Source organism: Furipterus horrens, unplaced genomic scaffold, assembly GCF_987537825.1.
Source record: "Furipterus horrens unplaced genomic scaffold, mFurHor1.1.pri manual_scaffold_6, whole genome shotgun sequence".
In the NCBI taxonomy this organism is placed as follows: Eukaryota; Metazoa; Chordata; class Mammalia; order Chiroptera; family Furipteridae; genus Furipterus; species Furipterus horrens.
In genome coordinates this window covers 55250110-55266665 of record NW_028327176.1, presented here as the reverse complement: position 1 = coordinate 55266665, position 16556 = coordinate 55250110, and the positions used below count along the sequence as shown (strand labels likewise).

Genomic DNA, 16556 nt, shown 5'->3' with positions numbered 1-16556 from the left:
GGCAACTGGAAGAAAAATGGCATCATGGACAGAAACACACAATGACTACTAGAGTAGAGCTAAGAATCTGTCAGCCATTATATACAAAAAGTATTGCCCCTTCAATACACATAGAACACACACATACATTCCCTGGCTCATGCCCAGGGCCCCTTGTTTATTCCCTTTATCCTCTTCTAAAGGTCTCTGTGGAACATTAGGGTGACCAACTCATTCCTGCTTATCCAGGACTTTCCTTCCCAGTTTTAGCACTGAAAGTCCCACACCCCAGGAAACCCCTCAGTCCCAGGAAAATCAGGCCTGGGGACTCAGAACTCAAGGCTATTGGGTGAATCCTACCAGTTAGCAGTCTGAGTGTGGGGACAAAGTATCAGGAGTCCTGTGGCTTTTGGAGAACATTCAAGTCCAGAATAGGGAGGGGACATTTCTTTGAGAGGCTGGAAGAGCAAGGAGCCAGCTCAGCCCGAAAGCAAAGATAGCACACAGTAGTGGTAGGCAGCTATTCTTTGAGAGACCAGGAGCCCTAGTGAAGTCCCCAAAGCAGAGAATTCCTCCAGAACAAAGCCAGATGGGCAGGCCTCTGGTGGAGTCACTAATATAATCACCCCTTAAACAAACAACCACTTCTCCCCAGCCCCACTCCCCAACCAGGTATACGCAAAGAATTTCCAGGACAAATAATTCTATTTTGGAAGGTAAGGGCCAGTCGAGTTAATTGGTTCTGAACCCTAACCACCCCCTTCACTTATGGCTTCCTAAATGCCAGCCCAGTGCTGTCACATCTTGTAATCAAACCTTGGAAAAACAAAACTTAAACCTGTCCTGTCAAAATGGCCTCTGGATGAGTCTGTCAGGACCTCCTGCAGGATTCCTGAAACACACTGCTGGTGCCCTGCCTCGCAGATTCTGAATTAGAAGGTATAGGGTGGGGCCTGAGAATTTGCATTTGTAACAAGTTCCCAGGTGACATTGACGCTGCTGTTGCAGGGACATTTTGAGAACCATCATCCCAGGAATTCTCTATTTTGTGAAATAAGTTGCAATTCACTCATTACTCCCACCACAGGAATCATGAATATGGCGAACAGTTGCAGATAAAAACTGGTTTATTTAACAGTCAGTATATACCAGGCCCTTGGTAGGTATTTTCTCACTTTCTCTTTAAGTCCTCACAACAGCCCTGTGAGGTAGGAATTGCACCCATTTTACAGATGTGGGAACTGAGGCACAAGTGTTGACAGACCTACCCAAGGTGCCCCACCTAGTAATGGCAGACTTCATCCTACCAATGTTTCAACACCTTTTATCTCCAGGTGTGAACAGTGTTGAGCAAGACCCATAAGGCAGCAGAAATCATTTATCTTAATTAATGGTTCCTTTTGGAAGGGCATTTTGGGAGGCCTAAAAGTCCCCTACAGATCCACATTTAAATGACCTGAGTGTCCCAGGCAGGATTAGGAAGGAACCAGCCAGAGGCAGTTGTCAGGATCTCCAAGAAACCAAAAGGAACTCATGATTCTTACACAGGAAGTAAGAGAATTATAGCCATTCTTGGGGGCAGTGATTTGGTGGAAAAACTGAGTAAATGCAAAGGGGGAAAGACTAGTTACAATGCCCAGTGCTGGAGTGGTGAAAGGGCATGGCAAGGCAGCAGCTGTCTGGGTGCCTGCTGAAGCCCGTCAGCAGGAGAGCCAGCACTGGGGAAGTGTATAAGTCAATGGGCTCTGCCAACTCCAGGCAGGAGCTGGTAAGGGAATTTCTGAATGCAAACCCTTGGCAAATCTTCTAGCAGTCGGAGGTGGTAAGCATCAGACCACTGGGTAAAGGATAGGTCAGAATGTGCACAGAAATATGGATAGGGAAGAAGGCATGACAGGCTGGGCTACAGAAAACAGCAAGAACTGGGATTAGGAAGAGGTGAGCAACCATCAAGGTGAAGGGTGGGACTCAGCCTTATTCATCATCATAACCCCATTCCTGGGCACAGAGCTCTGGCTACTGAATGAGTGCCCCAGGGCCAAGAGCAGAACAAGCCCTAAATGCCCCCTGCTGGGTCTATTACAGCTTCAAAATCTGAACTTTTATCCAGTTTCCTCATTTTTAAATTCTCACCCAAGGATGTTTTATTGATTTCTAGGGAGAGGAAGGGAGGGGGAGAGAGAGAGAAACATTGATCAGCTGCCTCCTGTGTGCATCCCGACCAGGAATTGAACCTGCAACCTCGGTATGTGCCCTGACCAGGGATTGAACCCGCAACCTTTTGGTGTATGGGATGACGCTCCAACTAACTGAGCTACCTGGCCAGGGCCAGTTCCCTTTTTAAATCTTGGTGGATTTTATTTTTCCTTATTGCCCCCAGAGGCAGCTGAGGAAGCCATCTGCTTGAGAATCGAAGAAAGGCTGTTTCAGTGGACATTGGGCTTTCTCTCATCAGAAGGTCTCTGTGGCAAGAGGAATGACTACCAGGGGTGCCTCTAACTATGGTTTTAGAGTACAAGGTCTCAAAGTATGCTGGGAACAGCCATCACACAGTGTCCCTTATCTCCGTGGGATACACACATGACCTTGTCCTATGAGGAATATGTCCTCCCTCATCTGGTCTGAGGTAGGCGCTGGGGCCCAAGTCCCTGAATGCCCCATGTCTTTGAGGGGTTCTGGAGATGGAGAGGAGGTCTTCTACTCTGAGTCTGGGGGAGGAGCCTGTTGGAGAGGCTCAGGTGACATGGCAGATAATGTAAGGGTGGAGACAGGAGGCTAGGGGCCCTTGGAGCAGTGCTATGAGGGTGATTGAAGGAGAGGAGGCTTGAGGCCCCTGGCTCATTGTGGGGAACTGGCTTGGGAAATCCAATTGGTGGAGGTGGTGCACAGTATCTTCCTCGCTGATCTGGCTGAAAACATAAAGAGAGGGGGGAGCCTGATATACTCCTTTCTAGCATCACAGTCCCCGCCCCTCACACTACCCATTTCTGCCCCACTGAGGCAGAAGGTAATACTGCTTGGTGTTGCAATCACAGCCAATTCTCACTGCTGCCCCCTTACCATAGCAAGCCGCAGAAGACAAGAGTGGAGCTCCCGAGCTGCATCAGGCTGGGACCCACCCTTTAGAGTCTCCTGGAACACAGCAGCTGCCTCCTCGAAGCGCTTTGGTCCCAGAGTGATTAGAAAGAGGAAAGTTTGGGTATTGAGGAAGGGGGGGGGGTCAAAGAACTTAAAAGTGCCCCCTTTTCTTGAACTGGCCCCAGCTCCTAGTACCCCTGACATTGTGACATTGTGGTACATTAAGCTTACCTCGAAAATGCCAGTGTAGACCCAATCCCCACCCCATCCCACCAAAATTCCTCCTCTACTTCCCATGTCAGACCCATTACCTGCAGTCCCATCAAGGCCTTGCCCAGGCGGAAGAGGCCCCGGGGCCAGCCGGGCCTCAGGGTAAGGGCCACCTGGGCATCAGCCAGGGCCCACACCGGCTGACCCAGCCGCTCATGGCAGAAAGAGCGATTTCCAAATAACCTGGTGAAGACAAAGTGACCAAAAGTCAAGTCCTCAACACCTTGCCTTGCCCTGGCCTCCCAGCACAGTGGCCAAGCCCCAACCTACCGGTGGTCTCGGGGATTGAGCTTCAAGGCCTGAGTGAAGAGGACCACGGCCTCATGGTAGAAACCATTTTGGGCAAAGCCAGTACCCAATTCTGGGGAGGAGAGAGAGTGGGAAGGTTCAGATGGGGCTACTTCAGGGAGGGTGGGGTGAGGAGGGGGAGAGAAAAAAGCTTACTTGCCAGCTCCTGGCTCTGTTGTAAGGCAGCTGCCAGCAGTCCTGGAGATGCCTAGGGACCAGTAGAAAAGTCAAGCAGGGCTTGGGCCTCAGCTTCCCCAAATTCTTTTCTTTTGTTCAAACAAGTAACATTACAAGTAGCATCAACCAACTCATGTAATTCTCATGACAGCTCTGCAAGATGCTATTAGTCCTACCTTCTTGCAGAGGAAACTACCCAGGGTTGGGGAGTCAGTGACAGAGCTTGACCCCAGGTCTCTTAATCTTGGGGCCAGAGTACTCTTTGTACTTCTCACTGCCCTTAACCCTTAGGTCACGTGACTTCCAGAGAACTCTGGTACCCCTTCCACTGGTTCCAGCTGTGGTTCTTCTGCCCACCTCACCTCTGCCTTAGGACTCTCCCTAGGGCTCTCTTCTCTTGGAGACCTCCCTTCTTCCTGGTCTATCTTCTCCAGAGGGCCCAGGCTCTTGCCTCGGGGCTCCTGGCTCAGTTCCTTCTCTCTGAGGGCACTAGGGAGCCAATCTCCAACCTTGCGCAAAGCCAGAGACACAAAAGTGCTAGACAGATCCAGTGCATCCTGTGAGCAGAAAGGAAAGGCAGGGCAGGGTGGGGATGAAGTATGCCCTGGAGTAGGGGCAAGCAGGGGTGGGCAGAGACCCAGAGAGGAAGAAAGGGGCTCTCACTTCTTCCTCATCACACTGTCCCTGAGCTGGATTCCTGGGGCTGGGTGGGGGGCTCCCATTCCCATCTGGGGTGGCCTTGACCTAGAGGGAAGGTAGACAGAGTTGGGACTGCCAGGATCCACATGCCTTCTGAGTCCCTGCCTTCCTGGCACTTGGTGCTCTTAGTACCTGCCTGTAGACACTCACCTTGGGCTCCCCATTGTCCTGTTCCATGCGCTCCTGTCGCTTTCGGTCCTTTTGACGCTGTGATAATAATGAGGAGGCTGTAGTTTGAGCACTATACTTAAATACATAAGCACAATTTGCATCTCGAGACCAATTTTTCATGTGTAGAATATATACTATACGTCATGTATGTGCTGGGCTGGGTTTTGTATACACTATCTTATTTAATACTAGGAACTCTTTGAGGTAGGTGTTGTCCTCATTTTACAAGTAAAAAAGGAAACAAGTATGTTACCAGGCAGACGTCTCACAATAACAGAAGGCAGAGTCCAACCCAGGCAGTACATACAGTGTGACTCTAGAACTGCTGCACATGGCCTCCAGGAGACCCTGCAGTCCCTGTACCCCTTGGGACCCCCTGGCAGAGAATCCACTGCAGGCCTCCTTGAGTTCTCTCCTGTTCTCACAAAGCTTTCCTCTTTCCCTCCCCCAAATCCCTCTGAGCTCCCACTCCTCCGCCCTCCAACTACCTTCTTCTTGAGTCGCTTCTTTTCGGCTCTCTGTTTCATGCGCTCCTCCTCAGCCACCAGCTCCTCGGCCAGGCGGTTGGCTTCCTGGCGGAGGAAGGGCAGGTGACAGGAGAAAAGAGAGAGGAGAGAGAAAGCAAAAGAGAGGCAAGCAGTATGGAAGGATCTTGAAAGGTCTAGATTAGGGGTGAATACAGATTTGGGAATATGGGGGTTGGAAGAACCCTGGGGGAAGGTGAACCCCCTTCCAGACAGGCTCACCTCCTCAGTTGGCAGGAGCTTCTGGGGCATGGCCACCTGAAGCAGGCTGTCTGCGCTGCTGGGGAAGGATGCCGAGGCAGAGGGTCTTTGAGGATAAGGCTTAGACACTTTGGGAGGGTACAGGAAGGACTTTTGGAGACCACAATAGGTACCCAGTCCTTCAGCCCCCTTTGCCCTGTCACTCTGTCTAGTTGTTTTCCCCTCATCACAGAAATATTCCAGGAGATAATCTGTCAGGAGGGAGAAAGAAAAGGGAAAGAAAGAAGAACATGAGAGAGAGGAGCATCTGAGGGCCAGCCCTCCCCAGGGTACCAGCCTTGATCCCTGGGCCCGACCCCTTCACTCCCCACCATGGTGCCACAGCTGCAGCCGCCCGCTGCTCCCATCCACATGGATCCGGTGCAGGCCCTGGGGATCACTCTCCACCAGCCGTCGAAGAAAATCCACTATGTCCTGGGAGGGGAAGGGGAGGTGAGGGAGGCTGGTGTTGGGGGAGAGCTCTGGGAGAGAGCAAGGGGCTTGGCTGGCTTGACCCCTCTACCATGGCAACCACAAAGCAGCCACCCAGCATGGAGAACCTTACTGGCCAACCTCTCCCTGCACAGCACATCAAAACACATCGCTCTCAGCTTTCATGGTGTATCACCTTCCTAAAATGAAGTCCTAAAATGGAGCCCTCTTACCTCCTCTTCCAGTTATGCCCTCTGTCATATCCTTGGATAGAACAACTCCCATAAAACCCACCTGGAGCTATCTCACATTTAACTCAGTGCAGCAATTTCTGGCTGGCCTCTCCCCTGCATTTCATGTTTCTCCCCAAAACCAAGCTCTGAACAGTTGCTCTCTTACTCAGAAACTTCCAATAATCCCTCACTGCCAGGGCCACATGCTGGCATCTAGCTCCTCAGCCTGGGATTTGGAACCTTCCAAAAAGCTCCTTGGCCAACCTTTCTGATCTTCCCTTGCCATCCTCCCTCTGCCACCAGGCTCTTTCCAGCCTTGGGGACCTCCCCCAGTGGTCCTCGAATCCCTCCTGGTTCTGAGCTTCTTTCTTACCATATCTTATCTCACCTTCAAGGTCCAGTTCAATTTCTATCTCCCCTCAAAGACTTGCCAGACCCTTTCATCTCCGATTCTCTCTCCCAAGCTGTGCTCACATAGCTGTGTTATACAGTTTAAAGCCTTTCTATTCACTGCTTTCTTCTGGTCTCTCGGTTGGTGAGGCACCATGGAAATGAAAGAGCATTGTGCTTGCACACTCGTTCTGGCTCAGCCACTGCCTAGCTGTTTGATTTTGAACAAGTTGTTTAATCTCTCCAGACCTCAAATTCATCATTCACAAAATGAGGCAATATCCTTCAAGGCCTGGCCTATACATTCTGTAGTTCTGATGAAAATTGTTTCCCCAGTTAGTGTAAGATAAGAAGAACAGGAATCTTCATGTCCCTGTGTGGCTAATTGGGCCTAAACAGAGCAGACCCTGACTAGGTGGTGGCCCGCTGACTGAGGAACTTAGAAGCCACAGGAAACTCCAGGGTGCTAAAATAATCTGTAGGCAGGACTTCAGGTCACTGAGGTATAGTCAACCTCGAAACAACACGAGATCCAGGGCTCCCCTCAGAAGACAGTCCTGATTCCACAGCATCTTCATTTGCATTGCTGGACGCTTTCATCAAGTCTTAGTCTCAAACTCAATTTCCTGGTGGGTTTATTTCCAGATAAAGTTCCAAAACTGGAACTTGGGCATAAATAATGCATCTCTGGACCCATCTTAGGCAGCCTCCCCAAGATGTACCTGCCATTCAAATATATATTTTTCCCTATATCTTTAACCTCCCCCCTCCTCCTCAGCCCAGTCCAGCCATCTTAAAACAGACACACACACAAAAAAAACTTCTTCAACCTTTCACCTCTCCCCCATATTCTATGCTACTGTCTCAATTCACTACATGGCCACACATGGTTGGGCCCCCCAAAACCTTCATGGATCATCTCCTGCCCTCTCGTTGCCCTCTTTCAGCTACAGTGATCTCCTTTTAAGTTCCTGCAACACATCAAGTATACTGAGAAGCTTCGCTTCTCATATCTTAGGGCTTTTGTACTTATTTCCTCTTCCTGGAATGCTCTTTCCCTGGTGAATGGCTCAATCTTTGTCCCCTTCAGATCTCTGCTTAAACCTTTGCAGAGAGGCCTTCTCTGACCACTCCTTTTAAAACTAGAAATCTCTCAACTCCACTCAGTGCTCCCTATCCTCCTTCTCACTTTATTTTTCTTCGCACTTCTTATGTTTGACATACTATATTGTTTATTTATTGATTGGCTGCTCCCACTAGATACTTCTAATTCATTTAATAGAGGGATTTTTGTCTGTTTGATTTACTGTCTTCCCAGCCTAAGACAGTGCCTGTTTTAGGTGCATAGCTGGTGCTCAATGAGTCTGCTGAATGAACAAAGGCAGAGAGATTGATGAGGAGACTATTCTGATTGAGGTGTGATCAGGAGCTATAGCTGAAGAACTCTGTGTGAGCCAGTGAGTTTGAACTTGGTCCTATCAGTGATAGAAGTGGACCTGATATGGGAAGTGAAACGCTCAGATAAAATACTTTAGGGGTGGAATGTTTAGTTAGAAGGCCATTACAACTATTCAGGCCAGAGAGGATGAGTTCTTGAACTAAGGCAGTGGCAGCAGCAGCAGGAATGTAAATGGTGAGTTTGATTCAAGAGACGTTTTAGAATTAGGTTTTAGTGACTGACTAAATGTGTGAGGTAAAGGAAAGGGAGGACTATATAGAATGATTTTCCCATTTCTGGATTAAGCAACTGGGTGGAAGTTTGTGTTATCAACCAAAATTAAAATTATAGAGGAAAACCAACCAATCTGCAAAGATGATGAACGAACTTCTGAACTAGTGAGTTTGAGGTTTTAGAGAAGCAGTTGTAAGTACCGCTTCTCAGTGTTCCCAAATCTGATCCTGTCCTTCCCTCAATAACACTATCAACCTACCTCAGAACAAGCAAACCGTAACTGGGCAAGGCCTTTTGCGTCCCTTGCTGCCTTCTTTCCCACCTTATCTCCTACAGTTCCAACCAAACCCTCCGCTCAGGTCTCATTTCAATAAAGTTCTTTTAACTTTTCCTTGCCTTAGTGTCTTTGCTCGCACTGCTCCCCCCAAGGAACTCCTACCCACTTCCCACTGCTCAATTCAGAGACCTTAGTCGGCCCTCGCCTGCCCTCTTCAAGCATTTATCCCGGCAGCGTCCTCTCGGGTCTCCGCCGCTTTCTCCTCCCCACGCTCGCTGCGCGCTCGAGGGCAGGGCCCGAAGCAACGCCTCTCCAGAGCCACCGGAGCCCACCGCGGCTTCCGGCCTGGCGGGGCTCAGCAAAACAGGTTGAAAAGAGGCGTGACAGACAGAAACAGGGCAATGGGTATCTAGGAGTCCCTTTTACCTCTTCTCCATAGTCCTCAGGACCGAATTCCTTGCAGAGTTTGGGGACAGCAGCGACCCCCAGCGGGCACCCCGGCAGCAGAGGACAATCTACAGGGAAGGAAAGCCGCGGTGCGTCAGGGGGATGGTTTGGCTGGAGCTCTCCACCACCGCGTGAAGCTCAAAATCCTACTGAAAGCAGATAGACCCAAATGGGGCTGCCCCAGCCCTCTGGGATCACCCTCCATCCTGTCACACCTGCTCACCTAGCTTGATCCGCCCCACCGTCTTCGGAGTCGGCGCCATCTCCCATCCACAGTGACCCAAAAGTGAAAGACAGTCACGTATTTGATGGGCTGAAGGGAGGGGTAGAGCAAAGGGGGCAGCCATCTTTGTTAGGGGCAGAAGCCTCGTACTACAGAGCACGAGAGAGTTCAGGACGATCCTGGCGGCTTCCGGGCCAGAAATGACGGCTCTTGGGGGGCGGAGTCCAGGCCACGGCGAGCGTCCGGCGGTGCAGGCCAGGGGGAATACTGTAGTTAGGTTCGTTGTGGAACACCGACCCATGGCCAAGGCATCCCGCTCAGTTGGGGTCCTTCCTCCGCTCGCTCCCGTGCCGCCGTTGTGGGCGCTAGCCGGGGCCGGTGGAGAGGAGCAGTGGGACAGAAGGCCGGCTGCCGCTTGCGGCGGTGACATTCGTGGCTCGCCTGGGCCGCCGGTTGCCAGGAGCATCCCCTGCTTGGACCCACGGCCCAGCGGAGCTCCGATAGGGCAGCTGTGGTGGGCGTCGCCGCTGGACACGGGAGAGCACCATGAAGTTGGCGCTGCAGACCCGAAGCAGAAGCTTGCCGCCGGCAAGCCTATCCCTCCCGCGCTGCAACGTCTCCGGGCCATGTTGCTGCGGCTGCATCGCGAGCGGGAGCAGCTTCTCCAAGCCCGGGACTTCGCCCGCCACCTATGGGCAGCCGTGCGCTTCCTGAGGATGCTGAGTCCCGGCGCGCCGTACCCCGGCCCCTTGCCTCAGCTGTGCAGCGACCTGCTGCCGCAGCTTTCGCAAAAGGCGGTCCTGCGAACCAGCCTACGGGAGCCTTCCGAACCGCTACTCCTGGCGCGCCCCGTTGGACTCGCTGCCCAGCGTCTGGATGCTGTTATCGAGATGCAGCTTCGCGCTCTAGGCCGAGCGCCCGCCAGCCCCGGCCTGTCATCCCAACTGGCCGACCTGCTGCTGGCGCTTCCCACCTACTATCAGCTGCAGAGAAAAGCCTTAAGCCATCTCCCAGGGGCAGCGCGCCCTTTCCCGCCAGCCCATGTGCTCTGCCTCCTGACGGGGCAGCGGGGTTGCCAGGTGGCAGGTCGGCTGAACGAGGCGCTCAGGGGACTGGGCTTGCGGGGTCAGCTCCGAAGGTGGTGGTGTGAGGAGCGGGAGCTGCTGTCGGTGCTCCTGGGCCCGATGGGGGGCGTGGCAGGTTCAGCCAGCAGTGGACTGGGAACTGGAGGAGTTGGGACACTGTGGAGCCACTACTGGACCCTGCTATGGGCAGCCTGTGCTCAGAGTCTGGACCTAAGTCTAGGACCCTGGAAGGACCCTAGGGCAGCGGCAGAACAGCTGAGTCAGGCACTGGATCAGGGTGAGTGGTGGGCTTGGGAGGGTGTCTGGGGAGGCTGGAGTCCCTTTCTTCTCCCTAGTCACCTCACTCACCTGCCGGCTGGACTACAAAAGCAGACCCTTTAGAATGAACACCCTTGTCCCACACCCACCCCAGGGTTCAGGCTATAGCTTCTGAGCTCTAAAGGCAAAGTCTTGCTTACCACCCATCTTGAGACTTGAGGGATGCCTCCTCACTTCTCCCATCACCAAGTGGGTAGTTGTTGTAGAAAACTGAGGCCTCCTTTGCAGGCTCCAGAGTCATTTCTTCCACTAGCGTTCCTGCCTCCGGAGTGTGAGAAGGAGCTGGCTTCTTTGTGTCACAGCCTATTTCATCAGTCTCTTATCCGGAGCTGGGACCAAGGTGAGAAGGAAGGGACACTGGAAGGGGCACCAGGAGTGACACAAACCCTAGTTGGCCCTTCCTCATCCAACCACATCCCCTCATCCTCAGTTTTCTGCCAAGCCTTGGGATCTGCTGGTGATCAAAGCAGCCTTTCTTCATCCTCTCATACCACTGAACTTATACAACAGCTCTTCCCTCCTCTCTTGGATGCCCTTCAAGAGCCCAGGTCAGAGGTGCTCCTCTGTCAGCCTCCAGGTGAGACAAGAGGCTGGGGTTGGGGAAACAGAACAGTTGAGGATATCTCCTTTTTCTTTTGCTCTGTTCTGAAACCTGTTTCTTCCCAAAGGTGCTCCATGAGTCCTTAGGTACTTGTCCCTCCCCTCCCCAGGTCCTGCACCCCTTGCCCTGGGGCTCTGCACCTTGCAGACAACCTTGCTCTGGTTTTGGGGCAGAGCTCAGCAGCATCTGGCAGCGTGGGCCCCAGATTCCTTCCTGCTCCTGATCCAGAAGGACTTACCTGTAAGTAGCTAGGGATGGGGAGGGGAGCAGCCTAGGCTGGGCTCAGGCTGACTCACTCCCTGTTTCTGCCTAAGCCTCTATTACATGAGGCAGAAGCTCTGTCTAGCCTGGCCTCAGAGGAATGCTTGGTCCTGGAGGTGGAGCAGCAGTTGGGTCTGGAAATCCAGAAGCTGACAATACAGATGCAGGTAAGGAGAGCAGGGACCTTGACAGTGACCAGCTTTGGAGCTGGGGAGGAGGCACAGAACATCTCAGTGACTTGGAATCTTCTTGGAGTTTCTGCTAAATTTATCTTTTTTGCTTTGTTCATTTTTTGTTCTGTTTTTTATTATGGAAATTTTCAAACATATACAAAAGTAGAGAGAAGAGTATAATGGATCCCCATATATGTAACACAGAGGCTTTAACAATGATCAGTTCATGGTCAATTTCGTTTCATCTATATATTCCACTCCCCCTCCACCATTTTGTCATAACAGCCACTGATGATCACTGTCTAGATCCATGATTTCATTAGGGGGTGCAAAGTGGTGATAGTCCAATTCTATTTTTATTTATTATTTGGATTACTCCTATAAAGTGAAACTTGCCCTCATTATTTGGTGTCTCTGAGGTCTATTTTGCAGAGAAAAAGCAAGATAAATAACTGAATCCTTTTATTTACTAGGTTTTAATACTGTTTCTCCTTGTTCTTAAACATGTAATTTGTATTTTTATTAAATGTCCATAGGTTTAAAAGTGAAATAAAATATAGCCCTGGCTAGTGTGGCTCAGTTGGTTGGAGTGGTGTCACATACACCAAAAGATTGCGTGTTCCATTCCTGGTCAGGGCACTTATCTAGGTTGCGGTTTCAATCCCCAGTAGGGGTGTGTATGGAAGGCAACCAGTCAAATGTTTCTCTCACATTGATTTTTCTCTCTCCCTCCCTCCTTTCCCTCTCTCTAAAAGCAATGAAAAGATGTCCTTGGGAAAGGATTAAATTTTTTTTTAAAAGAAAGAGAATATAATTTTAGAAGGCTTCCAATGGAAAAAAAAAAAAAAAAAAAGCACTTTAACTGCCCCTCACTCCTACCTCTGATTCCTGTTCCACAGAGATAACTTTCATCCATTCTTGGTTATTTCTTCTAACATTTCTTATTTTCTTCTAAATTTATGAATAAAACTGGTGTACTTCCATTTTAAGTTTTCCCCATTTTGCACATTATCTATTCCTACTATGGATGATTTCTGTTTTTTGTTCTCTCTTCCTACTCAGATTTCTCCTCTTTGCCCTGAATAAGGTCATAGCTGTAGAGTTCAGTCCTTGTCCCTCTGCTCCTTTTCTCTGCATTCCTACTACTCACAGTGCCGTGGTGCTGTGGACCCCCCACTCCTACCCCAGTTTAGCCCTAATCCACCATCTGCATCTGCCTGTTGAGCATTTCCACCTCGATTTCCTGCTGCCTTCTTCAACTCAACACGCCCCCAAAGCAGGCTCCTCATGAGTAGTGATGGCCGTGGGAACTCTGAGGAGGGAGGATCATAGTGGGCGTGTGGTGACAGACGCTCCATACAAAGCCTATGGCTCAAGCTGGTGGCTTGGCAGCCTCAGAGAAATGGCAGGAGTTACTGGAGGTGGGAAGTTCACAATTTCTTGGGGGAGTCATGGGGAGATAGCCTGACCAAAGCAGAAGTACCCTTTGTGTGTAGTGTGCGCACGTTTGGGGTGGGGGAGAGGGACTGTGGAGGAGTTAGCAGGTGGAAGACACTGAACACTAGTCCACAGATTTGAAGCTTTATCTCATGAGTGATGGGGACTCACTGTGAGAACCGGAGGGGAACAGTGAAGGCGGTGGTGGAGTTTGATCCAGCTGTAGTGGTCAAGATGGAAGGGTGGGAGGGAGATATAACATCAGGAGAACCTAGCTCTTGGTAGTTGTGATGAGAACAGAGCAAAAGGAACAGGGACAGTGTGCCCATTGTGGAAAACAAATACTGTGCAAAGCACTCTGATACCTTCCTCCTCTGCCTGGTGATTGCACTGTCAGGCATCTGCTCTGGGCATGCCACTACGTACAGCACTGGGATGAAAAAGAATCCAGTGTTGTGAGTTTTCTCCCCAGCTGGACTGTAATGTCCCAGAGAGAAAGACTGTCTCATCATGTGGCCTTGCATTTCCTGAGTATTGAGTGCAGAGGTTCCTTACCAGTACCAGTTGACAGAGGAAGGAGGGGATTCTGATTTTCAGGAAAGAGAGAGAGTTTAGATTTAGAGAGGCTATTGCCAGGATATGTACCAGGTACCACACGGGCTTTACTCTCACACCCATGTCTGGCCCCCAGGCCCCTTCCTCTCTTCAGGCTTGCTGGCATTTAGGCACCTTTTCTTTACAGACCTGCCACTACATACCCCATTTATTGAGGTCCTTCTTCTCCAAGATGGGCTCTAGGGACACCCCCCCCCTTTTTCTGCTGTCTTCTCCAAAAACAAAACCTGTCAAACCAAAGAAACCAAACTAGCACATGTAATTTTTCTTGCTTTACGGGTTACACTGCTCTGGAGAAATGCAAGTGGGCTGTCAGAATACTCAGTGTAAGATGTAAGGACATCCCAAAGGTTCCTGAATCTCAAAGTATAGTCATTGCTCCTGATCTACACACAGATCCTGCCTTCCTTTTTGTATATGATAGCCATAAGATTGTACAGTTCCCCTTTCCTCAACCTTTCCCTAGCATTTGCTTTTGAACACTGGTCATGGTGAGGGTGTTTCTTTTCCTATTAAGTTTCCTATAGAAGAAAACTAACCTGGAGGACTTCCATCCTCTGAACCAAGTTAGGGAGAGCAGGATAATCCTAGGGCAATTGTCCATAATCTTTTCTGGGTCCAGACCTTTTGAAAAACCCAATAAAAGCGATAGCATCTCTCCTCAGAAAATGCCCAAGCCCAAAACAACTTTGTATACAATTCTCTTCTTGGGTTTTATGGATGCCAGATTAAACACTTCAGATTTAGAAAAGCCACAGAACTTGACAAGTCCCTAACAGATAAGCCCCTTTTACTTTCTCCTTATCCCCACAGCTTCTGCCTGAAGAGTCACTAAGTCTCTTTTTTCAAGAATGTCATAAACAAGCTACACGGGGCTTCGAACTTTACATGCCACGGGGTCGGTACTGGCGACATCATCTCTGTCTTGGTAACTCCTCATTCCAGATTTCTCCAGGTTCCCAAGGGTAAGAGTACCCTGAGCGTTCCAGTTCCTAGCTCCACTCCTCTTCATCCTTGCCCTCACCTCCCATGCCCCCACCGCTACACACACACACACTGGAAATCCTACTCTCCCCCCAATCACTCCATTAGGTGTCAGTGGTCTCAGTAGCCTTATATCCTGTCCTTTCTCTTCTGTCACTCCAGAACTCCCCAACTTTCCTAGTGAGTATGCTGGGTTGGTCGTCCACACTGTACTGGAGCCTGTGTTGCGAGGATTGCAGGGGTTGCCACCCCCAGCACAGTCCCCTGTCCTTGGCCAGGCGTTGACAGCCATCCTGGGTGCCTGGCTTGACCACATCCTCACCCACAGGATTCGATTCAGGTGAAGAGGAAAGTTGGTAGTGGCGGGGGGATGAAAAGAACGGGAAAAGGAGGGGATAGGTGGGGCAGAGCAATTTAGGGAGATCAGAGGGTCAGGTAACCACATTGTACCTCGGTCTTCAGCCTGCAGGGGGCACTGCAGCTCAGACGAGATTTCGGAGTGGTCTGGGAGTTGCTGGAAGACCAGCGGTGGGGCCTGTCCCCTGAAATTCGCCAGAGTCTGCTCATGCTCAACATCTTCCAGCGGCTGGATGGGGCCCTGCTGTGTCTATTGCAGCAGCCCCTGCCCAAGACTCAAGTCCACAGAAGGCCTCCCTGTTGCTGTGAGTCACTTCCCCTTCTCAACTCCAGGCTCTTTTTGGCCCTAGCTCACTACTTTAAGTTCCCTATCCCCCATGTTCACAATTGATCTGGCTTCAGCCACCCCCAGGCAGCCACTTGCCTTCCACTCCTGCCTTACCAGGTGCATGTAATGAGGTCCAGACCTTGGAACTGCCCAGCAGCAGCCTCAACAGCCTGGAGAACTTGGATCCCCCTCTTCGGCCTGGAGCACCTCCAGCTCAAACAGCTCAGCTGCGGGTTGGGGTACCTAGCCCCCAGGCTTACCTGGTGGGAAATCAGCAGGCCTGGCTTGCCCTGAGGCAGCACCAGGGCCGCCCTAGTTGGCAATGGCCTTTTTTTTCCTGCCTGGGGACCAGTCCTGAATCCTAAGGAGCCTGATCAGCAGCCAGAAAGTTAGCGTTTTGCATTTCTGGTCAGGAAAGCCCAGACAATTTGGAACTTCATGTTAAAGAAACCTACAATTGGGAGCTTGGACAAAAGCATAACTAAGAATCACAAACTACACAGAGCCTGGACTTACAAGCTAAGAATCCAAAATCACTCCGGTACCTGCAATCCAGAGTAAATGGCAAAACCCCAGCCTGGAACCTGGAGGTCAGCATCTCTGGAGGCTCAGGCCTAATTCCCCATCAGTAAAGATATCTCAGGGCTAGACACTGAAAGGAGGGTTATAGGGAGGGTTGGAGCCCAGAGGAAAGGGAGAGAGAAAGCAATAGAAAGCACAGGGCCTAGATACCACTTCATCTTAAGTCCCCAGAACCAGGATAAACACCAGAGGTTAAATAGTCATTTCTACAGCTGCATCAGTCCCAAGGGTTGTATTATCCTGTACTTTTCTCCCCGTTACTACTTTCAGCCATTGAAGCATATTGGGCTGTAGGGTCTTCACGTTTAAGCTTTGGTTACTCAAGAGTTCAACGTGTTTAATTTTCAGTTACCTTCACCTGAGTGGGGTTTACTCCCTGGTAGGGGCATAATCATTGTCCTGATTATGGTGTCTTCCTTGGAAGGGACCAGCACTCAAAATGACGTTAACCTAGATCTGGCATAACAGGGCAAGTAAGTGGATTTCGGCAGCAGAATACGAACTTGTTATCGGAGCCACGTGCAAGCAGCTTTTACACTTTATTGCCCTTCCTGTGATACAACAGGGATATGAATGATAGGTAGTATTTGCTGATGGCTTACTTTGGGTCACTCTATGTATGCCCTGTGCCGAAACCACCTCTCCACCCCCGCCTGCCTCCGGGTCTCGCGCTAGGGAACCGGGACCCACAGTTTCAGTGCGGCTGCAAGGGCGT

The 16556-nt window shown here is 50.7% G+C and overlaps 2 protein-coding genes across 5 annotated transcripts; one reads left to right on the top strand and one right to left on the bottom strand.

The window, feature by feature from the left end:
* Positions 1–1088: 1088 nt before the first annotated feature.
* On the bottom strand, positions 1089–9228 carry TTC31 (tetratricopeptide repeat domain 31). Of its 4 annotated transcripts, XM_090281574.1 has the most exons (13): positions 9101–9228; positions 8857–8945; positions 5759–5861; positions 5409–5638; positions 5151–5234; positions 4624–4698; positions 4456–4536; positions 4155–4349; positions 3772–3823; positions 3598–3688; positions 3369–3510; positions 3040–3141; positions 1089–2888 (listed from the first exon to the last, which is right to left on the bottom strand). In XM_090281574.1, the coding sequence occupies exons 1-13, from the start codon at positions 9222–9224 to the stop codon at positions 2592–2594; spliced, it is 1665 nt and encodes a 554-aa protein (XP_090137700.1). In that variant the 5' UTR covers positions 9225–9228; the 3' UTR covers positions 1089–2591. The 4 variants fall into 4 exon arrangements, with proteins under 4 accessions (XP_090137700.1, XP_090137701.1, XP_090137703.1 ...); XM_090281575.1 differs by lacking the exon at positions 4624–4698; XM_090281577.1 differs by lacking the exons at positions 4155–4349; positions 4456–4536.
* A 113-nt stretch (positions 9229–9341) lies between these two features.
* On the top strand, positions 9342–16466 carry CCDC142 (coiled-coil domain containing 142). Its single transcript, XM_090281572.1, has 9 exons — positions 9342–10462; positions 10757–10843; positions 10934–11080; positions 11214–11344; positions 11419–11532; positions 14404–14518; positions 14737–14914; positions 15037–15236; positions 15377–16466. Exons 1-9 carry the CDS (start codon positions 9400–9402, stop codon positions 15622–15624), a joined length of 2283 nt encoding a protein of 760 aa, XP_090137698.1. The 5' UTR covers positions 9342–9399; the 3' UTR covers positions 15625–16466.
* Positions 16467–16556: the final 90 nt, after the last annotated feature.